This window comes from Euphorbia lathyris, chromosome 4 (assembly GCF_963576675.1).
Source record: "Euphorbia lathyris chromosome 4, ddEupLath1.1, whole genome shotgun sequence".
NCBI lineage: Eukaryota > Viridiplantae > Streptophyta > Magnoliopsida > Malpighiales > Euphorbiaceae > Euphorbia > Euphorbia lathyris.
This window is the reverse complement of record NC_088913.1, coordinates 97657017-97683044: the sequence shown is the minus strand read 5'-3', so window position 1 is coordinate 97683044 and position 26028 is coordinate 97657017. Positions and strand designations below refer to the sequence as shown.

Here is a 26028-nt window from a genome sequence, read left to right as displayed (position 1 = left end):
ACTTACTTATGCTGAAATTAAGTAAAAAAGAACAGGGCCTTAGTGTCATTTGTTTTAAAGTTTCCATAAAAGCTAACGGAAATACGACGCATGATATTTTTTAGCGCAAATTTATAAACTTTTTGTCAATTGCATGCTTGCAATTTTTTTATCACGATTAGAAAATTATTAAGGTTGTTTGCTTTGTTAAAAACGTTAAACTTTTAGATTGATATTGATAAAATTACCGTTGACGATCTTAAAGTTGAAAAATTTCGAGAATTGACAATATTTTAAGGAACTTTAATTCTTCAACTTTTAAATTTTAAAGGGTATTACACTCTTTTGGGTCCCTAAACTAAAATTTCAAAGTCAATTAGAACCCTAAACTGTTAAAATCATCAATAAGGTCCCTCAACTAAGTAAAAATCATCAATTGAGTCTCCGTCTTATTCTAAAAACACAAACTGACTGTTTCATATAGACGGTAATAATCTATGTCTTGGTTCAACATGAGTTTGTGGAATAGAGTCTGAAATTGTTTAACCGAATGATTTTCGATGAGGCCTCAATTGATGATTTTTGTTTAGAATGAGAACTCAATTGATGATTTTTTATTAGTTTAGAGATCTGATTGATGATTGTGATAGTTTAAGGTCCTAATTGATTTTGAAGCCCTAGTTTAGGAAGTCAAATGAGTATTATGCTAATTTTAAAGTCATTTATGTGTTGTTTGTTGAGAAGAGATGAAGTTAACGTTTAGAGAGAGAAAACTTGATAAATACATCACCAGCTTCCTAAACTTGTCCACAATAATAGATTGGCTTCCTAAACTTTGCAATTATCTCACCAGCTTATTGAATTTGATTATTTCGTATCACCAATTCTCTGAACTTGTCCATAAAAGTAGATTAGCTTCTTGAACTTTATACGTCTCACCGACTCCTTAAACTTGCCTATCCATAACAACAAAATACAAAAATCTGCAAAATATACTTACGGATTCTACAAAAAAAAATTCGAATATTTCGTCAGATTAAAATATATTAATCTTCAATTCTATTATTAAATCACATAAAATATGATTTTTTTATATAACAAATTTTTTTAAGTAAATGTTGGGTTACAGGCTAAGATCGGAATGCAAAAATCCCAACTAGGTTGACATTTTCACAAAACCAATTAAAAATCTAGACCCGAATTTTATTAAAATGAGGAAAAAATACAGAAGAAAAATTAAGAAAAATGCAATTAGGAAATGCAATTGGTGCAGAATAAAGAATAAACTATCTATGTTTTATAATGATGTCTGAAATCGACCAAATTTTCTAATATTAGTGGTAAAATTACATCATTTTAAACGTTAAGAGTAAAATTACTATTGGCTCTAAACGAGGTAAATTTCATTAATGGTTTCACACTTTGGTGTACAACCTTCATTTTGTCTTACTAATATGTAGAACCTTATATGCGACGTTCCACTATGGTGTACAACAGGTAAAAATGATCGGTCAAACCTACCATATCACCTTTTTTCAACTCATTCCTTAAAAAATGTAGGACCCACCTTATATTCAATTACCATCTTACTCCCTCCCTCATTTTTCTCTCTCCTCAAAAACACAAAACCAAAATCAAAACAAACTTAGATATGGAAAATTTGCAAACACACTTTCTTTTATAACTCTTTTTAATTTGGGCTAATACATCACTAGCTCCCTAAACTTGTCCATAATAGTAGATTGACTCTCTGAACTTTACAAGTGTCTCACCAGCTTTCTAAACTTGCTTATTTCATATCACAAGCTCCATAAACTTGTCCATAAAAATTTATTAGCTTCTTGAATTTTGCAACTGTCTCACCATCTCCCCAAACTTACTTATTCCGTAACAACTAAATACAAAAACTTATTAAACCTAAATTCTAAAAATACATCTTCATCTATTTGTGAGGTGATTTTTTCTCTTTCCTTACCTTTCAACCTATTATAAGAGTTAGTGTTGCAGGATTGAGAGATAGAAATGATAAGGATCGAGAGTTAGTATTATGGTTTTTGTATTTAGTTGTTACAGAATAAGCAAGTTTAGGAAGCTGGTGAGACACTTACAAAGTTCAGGAAACTAATAAATTTTTATGGACAAGTTTAAGGACCTGATGATACGAAATAAAGCAAGTTTAGGGAGCTGGTAAGATACTTGCAAAGTTCAGGGAGCCAATCTACTATTATGGACAAGTCCATGGAGCTGGCGATGTATTAGGCTTTTTAAATTTTTAGGAGTTGAAAAATGATGGGGTGGCGTTGACCAGTCATTTTTATCAACTGTATATCATAGTGAAAGTATAAAATCATACATATTAATAAAATAAAATAAAAAATTTATACTAAAATGTGAAATAGGTAAACCTTGTACATCATTTATGAAATTTACCCGCTGTATGTAAACGTTACATGTATTAGAGGTTATAATAATTGGATTAAGCGGAGAATACTATCCCTAATTGACAATTGTAATTTGCCATTTGTAGGGTTTGTTTGTAATAAAACAAAAACATTAAAATATTTCCTTTTTTTTTTTTTTTTTTTTTTTTTTTGATATTATACTCATTTGGATCTGTAAACTAAAGCTTCAAAATCAATTGAGACACTATAAAATCATCAATTAAGTCTCTAAACTAAGTAAAAATTATCAATTGAGTTCCTATCATATCTTAATATCAGAAACTATGACTATTTAATATAAACTGTAATAATATATCTGTAATCCGTCTCGGAAGGGTTTATCGTGGTTAAACCTTGATATATAGATAACTCGCACTATGGGCCACACAAAGTGTCCATCGAAATTCCACTCGAACGGAGACATCCGCCTCCCTTTCCGAAGGTCGGATGCACGACTCTCCTAGTCCCTAGTGGACTAGGGTGGCTCACTTAAACCAGTCCCGATAACTGGCCCAGGGGTTGGCGGATATCCGACGCCTGAGACCCTGTTCCCCTATAGTGTTTCTTATGCTGACTTCGCGCCTTCCGCGAGTATACACTCCTATGTTCCATTCGCCACTCACCGATATTCTCTTCCAGTCGACGGGCCCGTTCTTCCCGCCGCAGCCGCAATTTCCCGCCGAGGGTTTGGCCTTTCACAATTCTGCCGCAAACCTTCTCCGATGCCTTTCTTACGCCTTGGCCCAAGCCACGGGCTGAGATTTGCCTGTCGAGTCCTCAATTGAAGATTATTGTTTAGAATGAGGACTCAATTTATGATTTTTAGTTACTTCAGGGACCTGATTAATGATTTTGATAGTTTATCTTAATTGACTTTGAAGCCATAGTTTAGGGATTCAAATGGATGTTATGTTTTTCTTTTTTCTTTTTTTTGATAAAAAAAGCATTAAAATATTTCAGTAATTAAACAAAGAAACGAGATTGAAAAAAAACAGAAAAAGCGATATGACCCCAAAACGACACCGTATGAGTTCATTCTTACAGTTAAAAAAAACACCAAACCGCTCTGTCCGTCTCTCTCTCTCTCTCTCATCTGAAGTCTCCCCTGCGGATGCGACTGGCCATGAGACTCAACCAAGAAGCTGAACAAGATTCACATTGAAAACAAGAAGAAACCAGAATGCAGGATCCAACAAACTCAAATCACAAACCAAATCCTACATTAGACACCCAAATCTTTTCTCATGGCCAATCGTTTCCAATCAGGAACTCCGGTCATCGGAGAGCTCATTCCGAGGTAAATTTCCGGATCCCCGATGACCTAGATCTCGGTCCAGACCCATTTAAAAACGCATCAGGTTGTTGTCCATCTGGAAGTTCATTTGACGAGCTTGGATCGGAAGATGACTTGTTTTGTACTTATATGGACATTGAAAAGCTTGGATCTAGACCCGATGAAGGTCCCTCTGCGTTTAAATCTGACAATGCGGGTCATGGTTCCGGCGGCGGAGGTGGCGATAATCAGGTCGGGAGTGAAGGCGACGGCGATGGAGAGAAGAATGTTAGACCGAGGCATAGGTATAGCAATTCGGTTGATGGATCTTCGTTTTTGGAATCGATTGAGGCGAAAAAAGCTATGGCGCCGGATAAACTTGCGGAGCTTTGGACTGTCGATCCGAAACGAGCTAAAAGGTTTGGTTATACTTTTTAATGGAATTTTGGGAATTTCAGTTTAGTAGTTGGTTATGGTTGACAATTCGTTGTGAAAAAGATTGCTTACTTTTTTGACTTTGATGTCATTTTTCGTTGCATTAGATAATGTTGATTTTGATATTGGGCCATAATTGTTAAATCGAGATGCTACTCGTGATCGAATCCTTTTTTTTTTGTGAATTATGAATTGTGATTCGTGAATCGAATCGAATGAGTTTAAATTGATAATATTGTAAAAAATAGAATAAACTCAAATTATTATCAAATTTCGGTATAGAAATGCAATTTTAGTGTCAAAAAGGAAATTATAATTCAAATCTAATTTACAAATCGGACTTTGAAGATCGAGAGTTTGAGTTTCTAATAACTTAGTGGAGATTGAGAGTTTGAGGTTATTTTTTATTTTTTTTTATGCGTTGTTGTCAACTTGATAATGATAGAATGTAACTGCTTTGGGTTGATAACTTGATAAATAACAAACGGGCTAGGGGAGAGTGAGTTTCAGTAGTTAGTATTGTTGAAGTTTTTGATGAACGGTGATGAAGATCTGGCTTGAATCGAATCGTATGATTCGAATCGCGAATCTTAAGATTCTATTATAATTTAGATAATCTCGATTGGACCATAATTGTATTATAATCTCGATTGGATCATAATTGTCGAATCGAGATTCGACTCGTGGATCGAAATCCTCCTTTTTGTGAATTATGAATTGTGATTCGTGAATCCAATCGAATCGGTTTAAATTCATAATATTGTAAAAAATAGAATATTTACTATGTTAAATTCAAAATATTATCAAATTTCGTTATAAATGTAATTTTAGTGTCCTAAAGGAAATCATATCAAACAAGTACTTAAAAGTCAAATCTAATTCACAAATCGGGCTTTGTTTAATAACTTAATGGAGATCCGAGAGTTTGAGTTTCTAATAACTTAGTGGAGGTCTAGAGTTTGAGTTTTTGATTCGGGTTTTCTTTTACTTGTTGTCAACTTGATAATGATGGAAAGAGACTAGTTTGAGTTGATAACTTATAAATAACAATCGGACTAGAGGGTAGTGAGTTTAGTAATTAGTGTTGTTGAAGTTTCTGATGAAGGGGGATGAAGATTCGATTCGAAATAGAGCTGAATCGAATCGAATTAGCATATGACTCGAATTGCGAATTGTAAGATCATGCTATAATTTAGATTCGCCAGATAGATCCGGCTCAAAATAGAGCTTAATTGAGTTGAATTGTAAGATTCTAATAACAGTGTATTGGAATAGTGAACTATGCTCTTATTAAGCCTTGAATTGCCAATCTGAGATCCAATATGTTGCGTGAAGACGGACACGGATACAAAACGCAGAAACGTTACTAAAGAGAGTGTCCGTGCAACATAGATCCATAAATGTGCCAATGGCATTAACTAGAATGAATTAGTTGAAATGGCTGAAATCAGTGACGGACAGGGACAGATCTGGGGGAGGAGAGGGGGACTTGAGCAACCACTGTTCGTCGGAAAACGCTAAAATTTCTATGGAATATGTGTGCGGGGCTTTAATGGAATTTTCAGCATTTTCTGGCGAACACAGGGTGCTCAAACCCCCCTAGCTCCCCATGGATCTGCCCCTGGCTGAAATTGACATACAACATTTCTGATTATCATGATCTAGAGTTTAGAGTGCAGGCAGTGATGTAGTTTGATAATAGATAATTCGGGGTGGAAGTCGAAAATCGAGTCTTTTTTACTGATATGGCTAGAACCAAGAAGAGCTCATTCAGTTTTATATGCATACATAGACACTTAATCCGAGCCGGCTGAAATATCTGCAATGTTTATTTGATTCATGATATTTATTAGGGATTAAGTTTACTTTTCTGATATATGTTGCACGAACACTTCTCTTTAGTAGCATCTCCGCTTTTCGTGTCCGTGTCTGTTTTTGTTTGAAGCTACTTTATGAAAGTTATGTTTTAGAAATAATATTTCTGGAGTCCGTATTCATTTCTATGTCCGTGCAACATAGGTGATATGATGGTTTTGTTTATACTATGAATAGTACTAAATGATGCAATAGCAATTGCGTCGGAAACTATGTTGCACGGAAATGCCTCTTCTCTAGTGTTTCGTTTTTGTTCCCGTTTGAAGGCTATGTTTTTAGAAATAATGTTTCTAGGCGTCCGTTTCCGTGTAGCATAGGATTGCGAAAAGATCAAATGACAATTGAATGAATGCTCATTGTTTCAGAGTAAATACAATGTTCATCGACATGGCGAAACCTGATTCTTTATCTATTGCGGAAATTTATGTTTTCGAATCTGGTTTCGTTGTTGCCTAACAGCAGAGATGTTTTTCTTCAAGTTTCATCTAAATTACATAACTTATGTATGCAGGATTATTGCCAATCGGCAGTCTGCTGCTCGGTCGAAAGAAAGGAAAGCTCGCTACATATCGGAACTCGAAAGAAAAGTGCAGACCCTCCAAACAGAAGCAACTACACTTTCTGCACAGCTCACACTATTCCAGGTTCAGCTCTTTCCGAATCTAAACGTCTTTCAATATCTTTTATGTTTATTCTTGAAGCAGTTTAGTCTTGACTAGGAATAATCGGTTCTTTCAGAGGGATACGACAGGTCTAACTACTGAGAACACTGAGCTTAAGCTTCGTCTACAAGCAATGGAACAACAAGCTCAATTACGCGATGGTACGTGCTTAAATTTTACTCGTTGTTGAAATAGAGTTTGTTGATGTATCAACTGCTATGTTGCACGAAAACTCTTCTCCAGTAGCGTTTCCTGTCCGCTCCCTAGCTATATTTGCCTTGGCGCAACGGTAAACGTTGTTGTCATGTGACCGAGAGGTTACGGGTTCGAGTCGTCGGAGCAGCCTCTCGCCAAAAAATTGGCAGGGGAAGGCTGGCCCCAAGTACACCCTTGTGGTGGGACCCCTCCCCGGACCCTCGCTTTGCGGGAACGCGTAGTGCACCGGGCCGCCCTTTTAACGTTTCCCAGTGTACATTTCTGTTTCCGTTTCCGTGCAACATAGATCAACTGTTTTATGACACTCCGATCTGCAGCTTTAAACGAAGCGCTAAAGAAAGAAGTAGAAAGACTCAAACTCGCAACCGGAGAAATGATAACATCGGCAGACTCATATAATTTAAGCATGCACCATATGTCATACGCCCAACAATCTTCCTTCTTTCCGCCCCAATCATCACAACCGCGGCCAATCAACACTCATCAAAACATCATGCCGCAGTTTCATCATTTCCAGTCGAACAACATGTCAAGTGCACAGCCGCAGCCGCAGCAGCCAATGGGAGTGACATCTCATTCGCATCCTTACCCGGATATGTTACAACAGGATCCTCTCGGACGAATGCAGGGGCTAGATATCAGTAACAGAAGCAGTGTTCTAGTTAAATCCGAAGGCCCTTCGATATCCGCCAGTGAAAGCAGTAGCATTTGATGCCATTCTTTCTTACTGATCTAGTGTCCTATTTATTGAATTGTTTATAGACTGACCGGTATTGACAGCACGAACGCACGAACACACGAACGCACGAGGTAATATTCTTTTCGATTCAATTCTTTTGATGATTGATTGAGTGAGATTTTGGGGGTTTTTTGTTCTGTTAGAAACTTTGTGAGTGTCTGTTTTTTTGTGTCTCTCACTCTGCTCGAACCGAAATTGTATTTAAGGGGGGTGTAAATCGATTGCGGGAATAGAAGGGTGTTCCCGGAAGAGATTGAAATACTCCGTGTTAGAATCTGGTTGTTGTTGTTGTTGTTGCAGATCATAATTTGTATTGCTAAGGAAAGAAAAAGATTGAATTTTTTGAATTGTTTCAATGGATGATTACTGACACGATTTGATTTCACGGTTTCGTATGCCCGACTCCGAATCATTTCGGGACTAAGGCTTTGTTGTTGTAATGCATAGAGATTATTACTATCTGTGCTGATAAAATTCAGAGTTGTATTAGATTGATTTATTGTTAGCACAGTTTTTTTTTTTTTTTTAATGTATGTATTCATTGACTCAGAAGATCGACTCTCTTGATGGTTCATGTTGGTATTTCCTAATGTTCTTCGGGTAAATTACGCTCTGATAACTCTCCATTATAGAACTGGTAGACATTATATCTATCTGTAAATCGGTGAAACCACATAGGACCTATATGTAATTAACGCTTTACATTTTACTGACATAAACATAATGGTCTATCTTAATGTTGATCAATATGATTACTTCAATAGTAGATAACTCTCCATTATAGAACTGGTAGACATTATATTTGAGCCACTTTAATTCTTTAATTTTGAGGTCGTTTAATTATTAGAAGAGAGAAAGTGGTTGTTTAAAAAGAGAAATACTAAAAATTTGTGATTTGAAAAATTAAAAATGGTGGTTACATGAAAAATATAGTTTTAAACGACTTTAATTCTTGAACTTTTTCATTTTATATTATTAAAATGTAAAGTTCAAGAGCTATAATGTTCAGTTTTGAAGTTTAGGAGTCATAATTAAAGTAATTATAAAGTTTAGGCCATGAGTGTAATTTACCAATGTTTTTTTTGTGTTGTGAGGTTTTTTTAATGAGATAAGGTACCAAAATAAAATAAGCATAATGTTATTGGAAATTTAACAATTTAAGCTTCACGTTTAAAATAGCATCAATATAAGTTTAATGTTTAAGATAACACCAATTTATGCTTCACTATAAGTGACACATTATCCGTTAAATTCTGTCAACTCAGCGTCACATCACAATTTTAATATGCTACATTGGATAAAATACCAAAATAGACCTAAGGTTTTGTTTGGTATCAATTTAGGTTTCATGTACAAAATATCTTCAATATTGACTTAACGTTTACAAAATAATATCACATTTGGACTTAATGTTTAAGCAATATTATCAATTTAGGCTGAACCTCACAATATCAATATCATTTTAACTATAGTGTTTGAAATTTTGTGGCATATTTCCGTTAGTGAGTCGGCAGAACTTAACGGCTTACATGTGTCACGTTCCGTCAATGAAACTTAAATTGATGTTATTTTTATAAACGTTAAGCTTATATTAATGCTATTTTGAATGTAGAAGCTAAATTGATACTTTTCCAGAAACTTTAAACGTAGTATCTTTTCCATTTTTTAATTGCTTATTAGATATTTAACCTCTCGAACCTGTGGTCAAACACTTACTAACTTTCTAATCTTTCAAATCAATCTTTTTGCCACCTCAAATGATTTTTTCCATCTCAATTTGCTTAAAACAATCTCTGGATTTCTTGTAACTTGCTTAAAACAAAACTTTTTGTTACTTCAACTTGTTTAAACTGCCGGTGATATAGGTGTTTGTTTCAACTTTTTAGAGGAACGTTTAACATTTCATTTAAAACCGTAGAAAATATAGCGTTTAGTTAGGTTTATATAACTGCAACGTTTAACATTTTTTCTGAAAACTGCATTGGTTTTGGAGCTTTTAATAAACAACTGTTTTTTTATAGTATAAACAATTGTTTATAGTTATTTGTTATTGATAAAATTATTGGACTTATTTTCATAAAATATGCTTTTTTAAACATTATTTCTATGAGCAATTTTATCCTTAACGTCTAAAATGATGCAACTATACCCCTAAAGTTGACAGTCAAAAACAAATTTACCCCTAACATTGACACGTTTGGTCAATTTGAGAAATAATTCATCAAACTGTCTTCTTGATCATAAATATTGTCATCTACACTTCACATGTGCATCATTTTATCATAAATAACTGATCACAAACATATAATTTTTTTTGATTAATTTAAAACATGTCCATATTAGACATTTTAAATTCGAACAACAACAGTTCAATATAATTTTACCAAACACTAATAATTAAACAGTTAATACCAAACAACTAACAGCAACAGCTAACAGCTTACTGCAACTGTAAATAGCTAACAGTAACTGCAACAGCTATTAGCTAACAACTGAACCCAACAGACTCGTGACACGTGAAAATAAGGGGTGAGTTTTCACGGTTTAAACAAATTGGTTAAACTAGCTTAAACCAGAGATTTCATAATTATAAATGAAAACGTATTGTAATTTGTTAGTTATGTACATATTTCATCGTCTAAATTCAAACTTCATCTTGTTATTATCATATATAGGGTAAACCTGTACTCATAATTATTAAAGTTTGAATTCAGTATAAAAAAATCACTGAACATTTTCTTTTAATAAAACTATTGAATTTTGTTTTTATTTTTTATTTTTTTTTAAATTTCAAAAAAGTTATTGCAACTGATTCAAACAGAAACAATCACTGCTAATTTGAATGACACTGTTATCACACTTATTCCTAAATGCGAGAATCCCCGAAAAATGACGGAATTAAGACCCATTTCCCTCTGCAATGTATTGTATAAAATAATTGCTAAGGTCTTGGCGAACAGGCTCAAAGAGATTTTATCCAGTTTAATCTCTGAGAGCCAATCTGCCTTTGTACCTGGCAGATCATTGATTGATAGTGTGCAGGTTGCATTTGAAACCATTCACCATATGAAAAGGAAAAATAGAGGGTCTAATGGTGAAGTTGCTCTAAAAATTGATATTAGCAAAGCATATGATAAGGTGGATTGAGGCTTTCTAAAAGAGGTTATGGTAAAATTGGGTTTTAGTGGAAAATGGGTGGATTGGATTATGCTTTGTATTAGCTCTGTATCCTATCATGTAGCTGTTAATGGGGAATTAGTAGGGCCAATTTCTCCTAGTAGAGGGTTTAGACAGGGAGACCCACTCTCTCCGTACCTGTTTATTCTCTGTGCCGAGGTATTATCGCAGCTAATTGCAAGAGCTGAACGAAGTGGTATTTTAAGGGGATGTCGTATTTGCCAGGGAGCTCCTAGTGTAACACACCTATTTTTTTTGCAGATGACAGTTTTCTGTTTTTGCAGAGCTACTGAAGAGGAAAGTAGACAGGTACGAAACTTGTTGACAGAATATGAAGTAGCACCAGGTCAGGCAGTTAATCTGAATAAGTCTGGTATTTTCTTTAGTGCCAATGTGAGTGGAGAGATAAAAATGGCTATTCATAATGTACTCCAAGTTTTTGCTCCACTGGATACTGGAAGATACCTAGGGCTCCCATCACTCGTAGGTAGATCAAAAAGGGCTATTTTTGGTTTCCTTAAGGAAAAATTGATGAAAATATTGAATTGCTGGACATATCGGTTTCTGAGCACTGCTGGCAAAGAGGTATTATTGAAATCGGTTACTCAGGCATTACCCACTTTTTGTATGAGTATCTTCCTACTTCCAAAATCAACATGTGATGAACTACAGAAGATGATGAACTCTTTCTGGTGGGGTACGAAAGAAGATGGTAGTAAACGAATTCACTGGTTTGAGTTGGCAAAGATGTGTGGGCCAAAGAATAGGGGAGGTTTGGGTTTTAAGGATCTTCGTGATTTCAATATTGCTTTGCTTGGAAAACAATGATGGAAATTAATTGATAATCCACATACTTTGGTAAGTCGCATGTTCAGAGCTAAATATTATCCTAAGGGAGATTTTCTTTCTTCCAAATTGGGCAATAACCCCAGTTTTGTTTGGAGGAGTGTGTGGAGTTCAATTGAATTGTGGCAGAAGGGGCTGAGATGGGCTATTGGAAAGGGAGATAAAGTGTCGGTTTGGGATGACCCCTGGATTTGGGGAGCTGATCAATTCAGGGCACAACCTTTGAGTACAAATGTAAACCAAAATGCTAAAGTGGAGGATCTGTTCATCCCTGGGACAAGATGTTGGGATCGTGGGAGATTGGGATGCTGGTTTTCGGAGGAGGATGCGAATTGGATTGGACAAATGGTTATCCCAATGACAAATCGACCGAACAAGTTAATCTGGCACCACACTATTGATGGATTGTATTCATCCAAATCAGGTTATTGGTTACAGACTCAAGTAAGGGAAATGAGAGATGAAGAGGTTGGCTGGTCAAATTTGTGGAGGCTGAAGATACCACCAAAATTCAAGTTCTTCATCTAGAAGCTGATATCTGGTATTCTCCCACTCAGGACTAAGTTGGCGGATAGAAGAGTTCCTATCCCGATTGTTTGCTTAATGTGCCCAAATGGAGTGGAATATGGAATGCATATGTTTTCTGGGTGCAATTTCGCACGTAGTTGTTGGCGAATTGTGAATCTTGAACCTCCGGAAGATGAATAGGAACACATCGAGGACTGGGTATTGCACATGTGTACAAGTGCGGATTCTGATGTTATTAGGAAATAAATTACTGTACTATGGGCTATTTGGTTTGAGAGGAACAATGTGTTATGGAAACAAGGAAATAGAACTGCTGAAGCTGTTATGAGCATTGCAAATGGTTTGGTGAGGGATTGGATTGAGGCACAGGAGGTGAGAATTGGAAGTGGGAAGCTGGTGGGGAGGGAAATTGTAAGGCGAGAGGTTAATGGTGCTGTTGATGGAGATTTGAGGAGAAGGGCAAGGGAGATTGAAGGTGGTCGGGAGCATTTCGGGGCTGAATCTAGCTCTGCTGCAGAAAGGAGAACTGCTGGTTTTTTGAATAAGGCGAGGGAAGCATGTGCTGGTGATGGGAGATGTGTGCGAGGGGAGGTGATTAGCAGGGGCTTGGAAGATTTGGTTCGACAAGCTGGGTTGTTAAGCAATAGGCGTGCGCTTGAGACTAGAGGGGGGAATGATAGCGAGCACAGCAGCAGTTCTGGTTTATTTCGAATCTGTCAGCAGAGAAAGTGGAGATGCCCGACTGCAGGGACCTTAAAATGCAATGTGGATGCGTCGTTGTTTCCGAATGAAGGAAGGTTTGGAGCTGGTGATGTCATTCGTGATAGTTTGGGTGTATTTTTACAAGGGCTAAACATGCATTCGGTGGGCTCTGTGACGGTCAAGATGGCAGAGGCGTTGGCGGTAAAGGTTAGTATGGAGTGGTGTGTGGCTTTGGGTCACCAACACGTCATATTTGAATCGGATGCAAAGGAAGTTGTTGAGAGTATATACAGGCGACATAGGAATTTAACCGAGTATGGTTGTGTTTTAGATGAGATAAGATCAATTCTTAATAACCATCCACATTTCCGGGTGGTTTTTGTTACAAGATTAGCGAATTAAGCGACTCATGTCTTGGCTAGGCACGCTCGTTCCTATGCTAATTCTACTCATTCTTTTATTCCTGTATTTTTGGAGAGCTCTCTTGCTAGGGATGTTTCTCTTAGTTAATAAAGTACTTTTTTCCTCAAAAAAAAAAAATAATAATAACGTGATAATTATGTTAAAAAGATAAGCGTAAAAATACCTCTAATATTTAGAGTCAGAAGTAATTTTACCTTAAACATTTAAAATAGTGCAATTTTACTCCTAATTTTAGCAGCGAAGAGCAATTATATTTCTAACGTTGTCAAGTTGGGTAATTTCAGATATTATTATAAAATTGCTCTTTGCGGCCAACGTTAGGGGTAAAATTGCATAATTTTAGACATTAAAGATAAAATTGCTTCTGACCGTAAATATTAGGAGTATTTTTTCACCTTATAAAAAAAGAACTCTTTTACCTGTAAAATGACAGTCACGTATATACCAGAAAACAATACAATTTTTTTTTTTGTGTGTCACGTAACAACATTAAAGAGTTCAATTAATTAAACAATAATTTTATCCGAACGTTCTTGGCTGCGAATGTTAAGAGTAAAATTATACAATTTTAGACGTTATGGAAAAAATTGCTTCCAACCATAATGTAAGTATCAGGCCACTCCATTGATTTTTTTTCGTTGGCTTATTGCATATTTACACCTTTAAACTTGACAAGTTTTGCCTATTTGAACTCTGAACTTTTAAAATAACGTATCACACACTTATAGATAGCTTTAAAAACCTATCACACATCTATAGTTAGGTTTAAAAACTATACAAAACGAACTTATGCGCTTTTCTTTTTTCCTATAGCATCCATGCCACCACAATTGTCATTTTGTGTGCGAGAGGTCCAAATGAGCCAAATATAAATATGCGTTTTTAAAGCCAACTATAAACGTCAGATAGGTTTTTAAGGGCATGTTTGGGTCAGCTGTTAACTAATAACTGTTGCGGTTGCTGTTAGCTGTTTGCAGTAAGTTGCTAGCCGTTGCTGTTAGCGGTTTGTTATTAACTGTTTAATTATTAGTATTTGGTAAAATTATATTAAAATGTTGGCGTTAGTATTTAAAATGTCCAATATGGACCTGAATAATTTTGTCAATAACAAATAACTACAAACAGTTGTTCATGAAAAGATCCAAAACGCTACAGATTCCAGATAAAATGCTAAACGTTACGTTTATATAAACATACCCAAACGCTATATTTTCTGCGGTTTGGAATGAGACGCTATACGCTCATTCGAAAAGCTAAAACAAATATCCACTAAAGCAACTATAAGTGTGTGGTAAGTTATTTTAAAAGTTCAAAGTGCTAATAGTCAAAACGTGCAAGTTTAAGGGTGTTTTCGTTAAAATCACCACAATAACTTTATTAAAATAAAAATTGATAATTCTTAAAAGTAAAGTTTAGCCATCACAAATACATGAACTTGAAGCTCCTCTGCTTGTTCGAAGATGAAAATTCAGGTTTCTAATTTGGAAAAAGTTGAAAGCTAGCTTTTTTGATACTGAAGCTCGACTATTTATGCTGCTGAGGCGCTGACACCGCATTTGTGGCCATTTTTTACAGCCCAATTTTGCAGATGAGGCGGAAGGTATCAATTTTTTTCTAGTATATTCTCTGCGTCGCTCAACCCTCTTCCATTGATAATGTGTATTACTTCTTCGTCTTCTTTGTTTTGTCTATGCATAGTATTGGTACTCATTTTGTGTATTGAAAGGTGTTGTGGTTATTTTTATTGTATATGCACACAACCTGTTCGACAAAAAACCTAAATGAAACTGTGAAATGTTTTATGCGTTGATAAATTTTTTTTAATTGGATACTTTAATGCCCTAATTCACAGATGAAATTGTGCTTTTGGCTCAGGCTTTTTCACTGATATTAATAATTATTGATTGGATAACCATGAAATTAAACAATGCTTGAGGATTACCGGATAAATTCATCATTAGTTTATTATGCTAAGAGACTTTAGAAGTTCTGATTTCTCTGAGAAGTTGCAGGCTATGTTGCATGGACACACTGGCGAATACAGGATTGGTCCCTTTGGGGCGGATTTTACACTTGCTTCGTCCAGAACCAATTTTTATGTACTAATGCAAAACTTCTCAAAATTAAAATAGATTTGGACTACAAAAGTAAGATTGAGTCGTTTTGAACAAACTTAGAGAGAGTTATCGCTATTGTAGTTGAATTTTGTAAGTAAATACAAATGAGTTAATTAACCACGTTGAACTTAATTTGTCGGAAACATGGGCTGAAACCATCCATAATTGGAGTAGTTCTAATGGCAGGGGGCGGAAACCATCCCTGGTAGGGTGGTTCCGGTGGCCGGGGGGCCTGCCCTCTCTAGGTCCCTCTGTCTCAGTCCCTGCATGGACACTTCTCTTTAGTGGCCTTTTTGTCTGTTCATGTCCGTATTCGTGTCTGTTTTAGTTTGAAGGTTTTTTAGAAATAATATTTTGGTGTCTTTCCATATCCGTGCAACGTAGGTTGCAAGTGATGAAAATGGAAGCACTCACTAGTTTATTTTTCATTTCTTGTATCTGTAGAATTGCCTTGTATGTTTAACGTTTATACATTTATGAACATATTACAGATGTGATAAGCATAGAAATCGGGTAGCGGAAGTGAATTTCACACTTTCTGAGCCTCTTTTCTCCTGACATGAGTCTCCTCAAGCGGCTGGTGCCCAGTAAACAAGGGATTAGTAATGCCGTCAACGGTTTTGGAAGTAATACGGTTATGCACATGATGATTTAAGTTTCCTTTTAATGTTTTGTTATTCAAGCAATTTATTCGTAATGCAATCATATATTATGTCTTTTGTTTTTATTTTGATGAAAAGATATGATTAGCTCAAAAACCAATATAAACATAGACTCTCAATATACTTGGATACTCCTAAGAACTAAAATAACCAATTGAACCCTATCTGCATAAGAAAGATTTTTAGCAGCCCAACCGTCAATTCTAGCTGTAATTTTATTGATGAGAGTGGCTTTTAGATAGTCTTATTGTGGTCAAAGGAACTCCTAAACATAGTTGTTAAAAAACGCGCCTGAGGCATGCCTTACGCAAAGCTCAAGGAAGTGAGCCTTGATTGCACAAGGCGAGGCGCAGTTTAAAAGGCTCTCGCCTTGTGCTCCTCGCCTGGGCTTCGGAACCTGAGTCATGGTGCACCTCAATAACGTATACTATTAACTAAATAAACTTAATCTTAACCCTTGATCTAAATAAGAATACGAAGTGACAATGATTGGTTATTAGTTTAGTAGCATTAGTAAGGTACGTCGGTTAAGACATTAAGTATGTTTTAACGTCTCCATGAAGTATGAACTTAACTTTGTGGCTTTGACATTTAGTATTTATGTATTTATGTGGTTTTGTCTTGTATACGTGGTCATAAGTGTGTTTTTTTGGTTTATGTTTTAACTAGTAATAGAGGGTGAGCCTTGGCGCAATGGTAAACGTTGTTGTCGTGTGACCAAGAGGTCACGGATTCGAGTCTTAGGAGCGGCCTCTTGCCAAAAAATATGCAGGGGAAGGCTTGTCCCCAATACACCCTTGTGGTGTGGCACCCCTTCCCGGACCATCGCTTCGCTGGGACTTGTAGTGCATGGGCCCGCCCTTTATACTTTAATTAGTAATAGAGTATGAGTGATGTTGATATCCAATATTGATGTTGAGCCTAGGTCCCAGGACCCCTTATCGTCTTAGTGCGCATGTGATAGAAGTTAGCAATTAGTGAATCTTTTCCTGCAAGTAGTATATTTGTTTTCATTGCATAAAGCTTAACAGATCTGTACGTTTGACAGTCGTTTCAATCTTGCAGCATTGTCGTCTTGTTTTCTGCATTCAGCCCTGGATAGTTCAGTGCAACTTCATTCTCAAGAGCAGGAAGTAGTAATTGCATTAGGAAGCAATGTCGGAAACAGACTTCATAACTTCAACCAGGCATTGCATTTGATGAAGAAATCCGGCATTAACATCACTAGACACGGTTGTTTATACGAGACGGCGCCTGCCTACGTGACTGATCAGCCTCACTTTCTTAACTCTGCAGTTAGAGCCGTCACGAAACTTGGACCACATGAGTTATTAGGAGTGATCAAGCAGATTGAAAAGGACTTGGGTCGTACGAAAGGGATCAGGTACGGGCCTAGGCCGATTGATTTGGATATATTGTTTTACGGAAGGTTCAGGATTGATTCTGATAGGTTAACTGTTCCTCATGAGAGAATATGGGAGAGACCATTTGTAATGGCTCCATTGATGGATTTACTCGGATCAGATATCGAGAGTGATACTGTTGCGAGCTGGCATTCTTTGTCGATACACTCCGGCGGACTTTTTGAGACTTGGCAAAAGTTGGGGGGTGAATGCCAGATTGGGAAGGACGGAATGCGAAGAGTTCTTCCTATTGGAAATAATTTATGGGATTGGTCAGAGAAGACTTCTGTGATGGGTGTTATTAATTTGACCCCGGATAGTTTCAGTGACGGAGGAAATTTCCAGTCGGTCGATAGTGTAGTTTCTCAGGTTCGCTCAATGATTTCAGAAGGGGCAGACATTGTTGATTTCGGTGCTCAATCAACGCGGCCGATGGCTTCAAGGATATCCCCTCAAGAGGAAATGGATAGACTAATTCCTGTCTTGGAAGCGGTTGTAAAGATACCGGAAATAAACGGAAAGCTCATATCTGTCGACACTTTTTACTCGGAAGTTGCCTCAGAAGCAGTCAGAAAAGGAGCTCATCTCGTAAACGATGTATCCGGTGGGCAATTGGATCCGAACATGACGAAGGTTGTCGCTGACCTCGAGGTTCCGTACATTGCAATGCACATGAGAGGTGACCCAACAACAATGCAGAATAGTGAAAATCTCCAGTATGACAATGTCTGTAAGCAAGTCGCCTCGGAGTTGTTCTCGCGGATTGAATCCGCGGAATTATCAGGCATTCCAGCTTGGAGAATCATCATCGACCCTGGAATCGGATTTTCAAAGAACACTGATCATAATCTGGAAATCCTGATGGGAATACCGACTATAAGAGCTGAGATTGGAAGGAAAAGTGTAGCAATTTCTCATGCTCCCATTCTTATCGGACCTTCCCGAAAGAGATTCCTGGGCGAAATATGCGCACGCTCTGCAGCAACCGAAAGAGATCCTGCAACCATTGCTGCTGTTACTACTGGGATTTTGGGAGGTGCAAACATTGTTAGAGTACATAATGTTAGAGATAATGCAGATGCTGTGAAGCTATGCGACGCCATGCTGAAACGCAAGCAGTCTACTCGATAAGTATCCGAAAATCATTTCACTTCTTTCTTTCTGAGAGCATAATATATAACTAGGAATTGAATTCAGTTTACCCTTGCCTCAAACTTGATATTCGGGATCAATTTAGTCTAAATTGAAGTTTAGGTATCAACTCAGCCCTCAAGTTTGCAAGTTTTGCTAAATTAGCCCAAATTTTATAGTTTTTTGGTATTAAAGGCCAATTTGTCAAAATTTGTCAACTTGGGGGTTGAGTTGATACCGAAACTTTGATTAGGGCTGAATTGATCCCGGACTGCCACCTTTAGCGACCTTTTTAACTCTTAATTTGTATTGTGTGCCATTTTTGAGTTGATGTCAGTTTATGCAATGGATAACAGCATTCATTTTGTAATTATAGAACTTAGGATCTGAGATAACTTGGAAATCCATTTTTCATGCCATTTTCTGGGGATATATTGCACGGATGGTAATGAAAGTTTGGGGTCTATTTTATAAAGTGGATAAGGTGTAAAAATACTCTTAACGTTAACTGTCGGGAGCAATTTTACCCTTAGGGTACGTTTGGTAAGACGTAATGGACTTCGTAATGGAATGCTCGTTACATCAAAAGCCCATTACTATGTTTGGATGCACTCTATAGTTTTATTGGAATGTAATGGGAATTCCATGACTTTAATTTTCTTCAATAAGTTTTGTAATGAGGATTACCAAAGAAATCAATAGGAATTCTCATTACATTCCAATATGTATTCCTAATTCCTTCAATCTAACATTTTCATTTCCTCCATTTTTTACATCACATTATTATTAATTTTTGATTATTACTATTGTTATATATATTTATAAGAGTAAATAGAAATTTATGATTATACATAGCAAAACAAACATGATAATTAGGGGTGTGCATCGGTTCGGTTTAAACCGCATACCGAACTGAGTGAATTCGGTTTTTCGGTTCGGTTTTTTTAACAATTCGGTTCGGCATCGATTTTAATTTTAAGTTTATTTCGGTATTCGATTCGGTTCGTTTAGGTTTGATAGAAAATGTAAAAAAACTGAACCGCACCGAATTACACATATTTTACATTTTTATATATATATATACACATATATTTGATTATACAAGTTTAATTTTTTTTTATTATTGTTGAGATAATAACCCAATATAGATATATTTTGGAAATATTTCAATTTTTGTTTTTGTTGAGGTAAATTTAATGAGAAAATATAGTGATTTTTATTTGTTATTTGTTATTTTTATCTTAATTCGGTTTGTTCGGTTTAAACCGAACCGAACCGCATATTTCGATTCGGTTTTAATTCGTTTTTACCTATTACTCGGTTTGGTGTCGGTATGAATTATTTTGATCATTTTGGTATTCGGTTTTTTCGGTTCGGTTCGGTTCGGTTTTGCACCGATGCACACCCATTGATAATGTAATGGTAATTACATTACATCAATTGTAAAATTTTACTAACCAAACATGGTAATGTAATGGTTATTCCATTCCATTACATTACAACCTTGATTACATTACAATCTTGATTACATTACATTGCATTACAGCGTACCAAACGCACGTAATGTTAACAGTAGGGAGCAATTTTACTCTTAATGTTAACAGTCGGGAGCAATTTTATCTCTAACGTCTAAAATGGTGCAATTTTACCGAGAATGTTGGCAGTCAAGAGCAATTTTACCCTAATTTGGTCAATTTCAGACATTATTATAAAACACGTATACTTTGTTTCTTATTCTGCACCAATTTATATTTATAAATTCGGTGAAATATTTGAATTTTTTTTTGTTCAACTTATACAAAAGACTGTATTTTTTTAACTTCTTTTTTTTCAGTTTTTTCCACGTCTAGTTATACATTTGTGATCTGTTAGTAACGAGTGTTAAAAAGATGTACATGTGAAGTGTAGACGATAATATTCATAATTGAGAAGTCAATTTGATGAATTATTTCTCAAATTGACCCAACGTGTCAACGTTAGGGGTAAAATTGTTTCTAATTTTAAATGTTAGGGATAATTTTGCACATTATTCGTTCGTGAATATGATTTTTTTTTTTTTTTTGAAGAAAATAAAAACAATTAGACGTGAATATTATTATATTTTGGTTCTGTTGTGATAATAGAGAATGATGTTTCTGATACTTATTTCTCTGCTACATCATGTCCATAAACACATCAATGTTTCTGTTTCAGATTCAATTTTATATTTGAAGGTTATATTTGATCACGTTTATCGTATCAATTTGATGTTTCAAATATGTGAAGTGAGTTTTATATCACGGTTGACCTACATTGTTAGAGCTGTAAGGCAGAAAACGATTCGAAGAGGTGTCAGAGTCCGGCACAAATATTTCAGCGACCTTAAGAATAAAAAGATATCGGAAAAGTGATGTAGCTAGCTATCATATAACCAGTAATCAACTTTCACTATTAACTGAAACGACACGTGGTTGACTGCCACCTAGCTAATCGAAACAACACATGTCAGCTAGGCGAAAGCCGCTTATTGTTTGGGTCAACTAGGTGGTTTAGGGCCTCCAGTTTAGAAGAGCCTTCAATTCAAAATATATTTTAATTATATTATTGGATTTCAATGGTTAAAAATTATATTTAAATAATTTTTAACTTAGAATTTAATAGTAATCATATTTTCTAATGCAGTAATTAAAATGGAATCGAAAAATATAATAATAGCACAATTTTTTTTTTTTCAATTACCGTATCTCAACCACAATGGCACAATAAGAAGCCTAAAAATTTTATTTCACGAATTTTGTCTCAAGGTAAAGTACAAGCAAATACGTTTATGCAGTTAAAGGATTTGTTAGTCAATTTTTTTAATAAAAAAGTACTTGTAGTTAGATCTGGCAATTATCGTGTTCGAGTCGTGTTCGTGTCGTGTCATTTCGGGTTCGTGTCAAAAAGAGTAAACTCAAACCCAATCCAAAAACTTTCGTGTCAAAGTCGTGTTAACCTGTTCGGGTTAGTGTCGTGTTTTCGGATTACATGTAATTTTGTTATGCATATATATTAATAATAACTCTTAAAAATATAAGAAGATATGGTACTGTTTTTAAACATTTTATATCATTTTTAGATTAGTATGTTAACAATAATTATTGAAAAGTTCGATAATATCATGATATAAGGTCATGTAATGTGTTTATAATAATTTAGGAAATTCAAATCAATATTTGCAATTAGTAATTATAATTTTATTATCTTTATTAATAAAGTGACATAAAAAAAAACACGAGAGAATATAACAATAATTTTCAATATTCGTGTCATTTCGTGTCGTTTTCGGGTTCACATATCAACACTAACCCAACCCAAAAATTTACGTGTCAGTTTCGTGTCAACCCAAAAATGACCCATTACCTATTAAGCTCAACACTAACACTAAAAATCCGTGTCGTTTTCGTGTCGTGTAATCGGGTCGTGTGTCATTTTGCCACCTCTACTTGTAGTTTATTTAATTTACATAGTCAGGCCCTATATAGGGTAATTTTCAAAGACAGATTTTTTAATTTTTCCAAATCACTTCTTTTGAGGTAAATAGTTACGATAATAACTTTTGACGGAATGCCTTTGTTTTCATACCACACAGATTATAAACTCATGTTTGTAAGTTTTTAAACCACAAAACTGCGTTTGTAAAAATGTCAAACGACGTTTTTTGTGTGTGTTTTACTCTAAAAATAATATAGCTGTTAAATGTTTCATTTCTCAAATTATCTTAAACGTTTGATATTTATTTTGGTTTTTTTGGTTCAATGAAAAATTAGTTAAATAATTTATAAAAAAATCATAATACATCTCCAGCCCTATTAACTTTTGACCACTAAACTTCAAAATGTAACAACCAATTCCTTTAACTTGTTTATTCGAAACAAATAACCCATCAAATGTCATGTGGTAGCGCTGATTGGAAGTTCAAAACATTATAACTAACCCACTACTATCACAGCGCTACCAATCACGCGGCGCCACATGGAATTTGAGAAGATATTTGTTATAAATAAACAAGTTGAGTGGGTTAGTTGTAACATTTTTAAATTCTGGTGGTCAATTTTTTGTACAACTTAAGGGGATTGGAGATGTATTAGTCCTAATAGAGCATAAAAACTAACGGTCTAGAGCTTCTAAAATCCTGGAATCGCCTTTAGTGGTAATGGCAACCACGTATTGTTTCAGTCAGCGGTGGAAGTTGACTAATACTGACTAGGAATGTATTAATTATTAGGAATAAGGTGCAAAAATACCCCTAACGTTTACAGCCACGAGTAATTTTACTCTTAACGTCTAAAATCGTGGAATTTTACCCATAAAGTTGGCAGTCAAGAGCAATTTTACCTCTAACGTTGATAAGTTTGATCAATTATAGAAATAATTCATCAAACTGTTTTCTCGATCATGAATCTTGTCATCTACATTTCACATGTGAGTCATTTTATCATTAATTAGTGACAGATCATAAACATACGATTAGACGTGGAAAAAAAATTAAAAAATAAAAATTATACTGTCTATTTTATGAGTTGGACAAAAAAAATTCAAAATATTTCACCGAATTAATAAATATTAACCTCCAATTCTATTATTAAACCACAAAAAATATGAAATCTTTTTTTTAAACGAACTCAATTGATGCATAATAAGAAATAAAATATCTGTATTTTATAATAATGTCTGTATTTTACATGTCATGTTCCGTAATCGATACCTAAATTGATACCAGTTTTTAAACGTTAAGCCTATATTGATGTTATTTTATATATGAAGCCTAAATTGATATCTCTCAAAAAACTATAGGGTTATTTTGGTACTTTATCCCAGTTATTATTGGTTATTGTTGTAGATAGTTAAGAAATGAATACAACATATTTCTAAATAAGGAGTGGAAAACAACAAGAAGCAACATAACAAGTGTAAATTACACCCATGACCACTGAACTTTATCATTTTAAAAATTGACCGCTGAACTTCATTTTTTAACGGTATGACCACTGAACTTTACACTTTTTAACACCAATGGTCACTCAACTTTACCTAACTCTTCAAAATGACTGTTAACGACATCAAAATGAAAATATTCAAGAATTAAAGTTGTTCAGAACGACATCCACCATAAAACCACATTTTTTTTATTTTTCAAAATCATATTTTTTGGGGCTTTCTCTCTCTAAAAATTCACTCTCTCTTAACCAAACAACACCTAAATGACCTCAAAACGAAAATTTTCAAGAATTAAAGCTTCTTAAAATATCATTAATTCTTCGAATTTTTTATTTTGAGGCAGTCAACGGTCGTTTTGAGACGTTGAGTGGCCACCAGTGTTAAAAAGTGTGAAATTCAGTAACCATATCATTAAGAACTGAAATTCAATGATCACAATGTTAAAATGGGTAAAGTTTAGTGGCCCGGTAATTAACCTTATTATTGGTTATTGTTGTAGATAGTTAAGAAATGAATGCAACATATTTCTAAATGAGGAATGGAAAACAACAAGAAGCAACATAACAATGAGAGTAATATGTTAGCAAGAAAAGGGAAAAGTATGGCCTACAAAATTATTCTCAATCAAAGCATTAAAAGGTCACATGGGTATGGGTAGGGATTAGATTAGAAGTTAGAACAACTAAAATTCCAAGTTGAGAAGTAGTGGTGGTGTTGGAGGATCAACTAAGCAACCATATGCTTCATTTACTAGATTATGACCATTCAAAACCCCCCTAAATAGTAATGCTTCTCCATTGAAATTTTGGGTCAAATTTATATAATCCAAATCGAAGTTCTGGTATCAACTCGGTTTTTAAGTTGACAAATATCTGAATATAAAATAGTAAAAATTGATAAAATTTGAGTTAATTTGTAAAAAAAATTCAATTTTAGAAACTGGGTTGATACTTAAATTTTGATTTGTGCTAAATTGATCCTGACTGATTGTCAAGTTTGAGTCTATTTTGACCATTCAGTAGTGTTCACATGGACTCTAATGACCACAGTGAATTTGGTCATTCAACGTTAGATGTAGACTGATTAAAATCCTAAGGTGGAGATTCAAAGCATCCTAAGACTTAGATTTAATCAGCCTACATCTAACGGTGAATGACTAAATTCACGTGGTTATCAGGGTCCATGTGAAAAATATTGTTTGACCATTAATTCATGGCTTAAACCACAGTTTCATCTTCGACTTATCTAAAATTTTGTCATTTTGGCCATTGAGTTATTATTTAGTCATATTTGGTTCATGATCTATCCTAGACCTGTCCACGGGCCCGGATACCCGCCCAGGCCCGTGTCCCTTGGGCCGGGCTTGGACAATGAAATTTACTCTTAGGCCCAGCCCGGCCCAGGCCCGCTAAAGCCCGCCTATTTTTTGGGCGGGCTTGGGACATATGAAAATATCACGGCCCGGCCCAGCCCGGTCCAGGCCCGCTAAAGCCCGCCTATTTTTTGGGTGGGCTTGGGACATATGAAAATATCACGGCCCGGCCCAGCCCGGCCCGCCTTATTAATATTAATTAAAAAATTTATATATTTATAATTAAATATTTATTTTAAGTATAAATTTGATTTTTTATATTTAAAAAGTATGTATATTTTTTTAGGTGGGCTTATATGGGTGGGGCTTGGGATTTGATTTTTAAGCCCGAGCCTGGCCCGGCCCGAGCCCGCCTAAATTAATACTGGGCTGGGCTTGGGACGATCACTTTTACACAAAAACCCGCCAGGCCCGGCCCGAACCCGGCCCAGCCCGGCCCATGGACAGGTATCCCAATTAGTAAAATTTCACCCAATTTGAAAGGTGACTTAACATAGTTGTTAGAATTATTATCTTATTGACACGTAACAATATTTTGACATTTAGTCCTTGTTTGTTTGTTGGAAAATACCATACAGAAAAATATTTTCTTGATGTTCCGGTGTTTATTTACTTAGGAAAATAAGTCAACGAAATTTTTTTAGCTAGTTAACGGGAAAATTTATGAAGAAAGTGAAGAAAATGTTTACTTTTTTTAGCTCTTCGAACCTTACTTCATTTTTCTTGTATTTCGGTATTGTAACCAAACACCGAAAAATATTTTATTTTCCAACATAAAATTTTCCATTGTTCAATATTTTCCAAAACACAATATTTTTCGACAAACAAACTTAGACTTGATAAATTTTGTTTAGGGATTTGTTTTTTTTAATCTAATTGATTATTTTAACATAATAAAACCTACGTGACAAATAAAAACGTGTGATGTGTCAAGTCCATATGTCAAAATATCACCGCATATAAGAGGATAACCGTTTCTCAAGTCTCCATCCAAATTGGATAAAATTTCATCAAAATAGTTTAGGAATCAAATATGACCAGATAATATATCATAATTCAATCGACAAAATTTTGAATAGGTCGGGATT

The 26028-nt window shown here is 35.2% G+C and overlaps 2 protein-coding genes across 4 annotated transcripts; both read left to right on the top strand.

Annotated features, from left to right (window-relative positions):
• Positions 1-3460: 3460 nt before the first annotated feature.
• LOC136227836 (transcription factor RF2b) lies at positions 3461-8003 on the top strand. The gene is made up of 4 exons (XM_066016603.1): positions 3461-4112; positions 6515-6647; positions 6742-6826; positions 7199-8003. Exons 1-4 carry the CDS (start codon positions 3601-3603, stop codon positions 7591-7593), a joined length of 1125 nt encoding a protein of 374 aa, XP_065872675.1. The 5' UTR covers positions 3461-3600; the 3' UTR covers positions 7594-8003.
• Positions 8004-14703: 6700 nt separating this feature from the next.
• On the top strand, positions 14704-19229 carry LOC136226749 (folate synthesis bifunctional protein, mitochondrial-like). Of its 3 annotated transcripts, XR_010687847.1 has the most exons (4): positions 14704-14896; positions 15905-16039; positions 17141-18726; positions 18841-19227. XR_010687847.1 is itself a non-coding variant. In XM_066015399.1 (3 exons), the coding sequence occupies exons 2-3, from the start codon at positions 15973-15975 to the stop codon at positions 18607-18609; spliced, it is 1536 nt and encodes a 511-aa protein (XP_065871471.1). In that variant the 5' UTR covers positions 14704-14896; positions 15905-15972; the 3' UTR covers positions 18610-19228. The 3 variants fall into 3 exon arrangements, 2 of the variants coding, with proteins under 2 accessions (XP_065871471.1, XP_065871472.1); XM_066015399.1 differs by having other exon boundaries at positions 17141-19228; XM_066015400.1 differs by lacking the exon at positions 14704-14896 and having other exon boundaries at positions 15917-16047; positions 17141-19229.
• Positions 19230-26028: the final 6799 nt, after the last annotated feature.

Coding starts and splice junctions, on each gene's coding strand:
- LOC136227836 (XM_066016603.1), top strand. CDS start 3,601: ATGCAGGATCCAACAAACTCAAATCACAAACCAAATCCTACATTAGAC. Junction 4,113..6,514: donor GATCCGAAACGAGCTAAAAG/GTTTGGTTATAC, acceptor TTATGTATGCAG/GATTATTGCCAATCGGCAGT. Junction 6,827..7,198: donor ACAAGCTCAATTACGCGATG/GTACGTGCTTAA, acceptor TCCGATCTGCAG/CTTTAAACGAAGCGCTAAAG.
- LOC136226749 (XM_066015399.1), top strand. CDS start 15,973: ATGAGTCTCCTCAAGCGGCTGGTGCCCAGTAAACAAGGGATTAGTAAT. Junction 16,040..17,140: donor TGCCGTCAACGGTTTTGGAA/GTAATACGGTTA, acceptor TCAATCTTGCAG/CATTGTCGTCTTGTTTTCTG.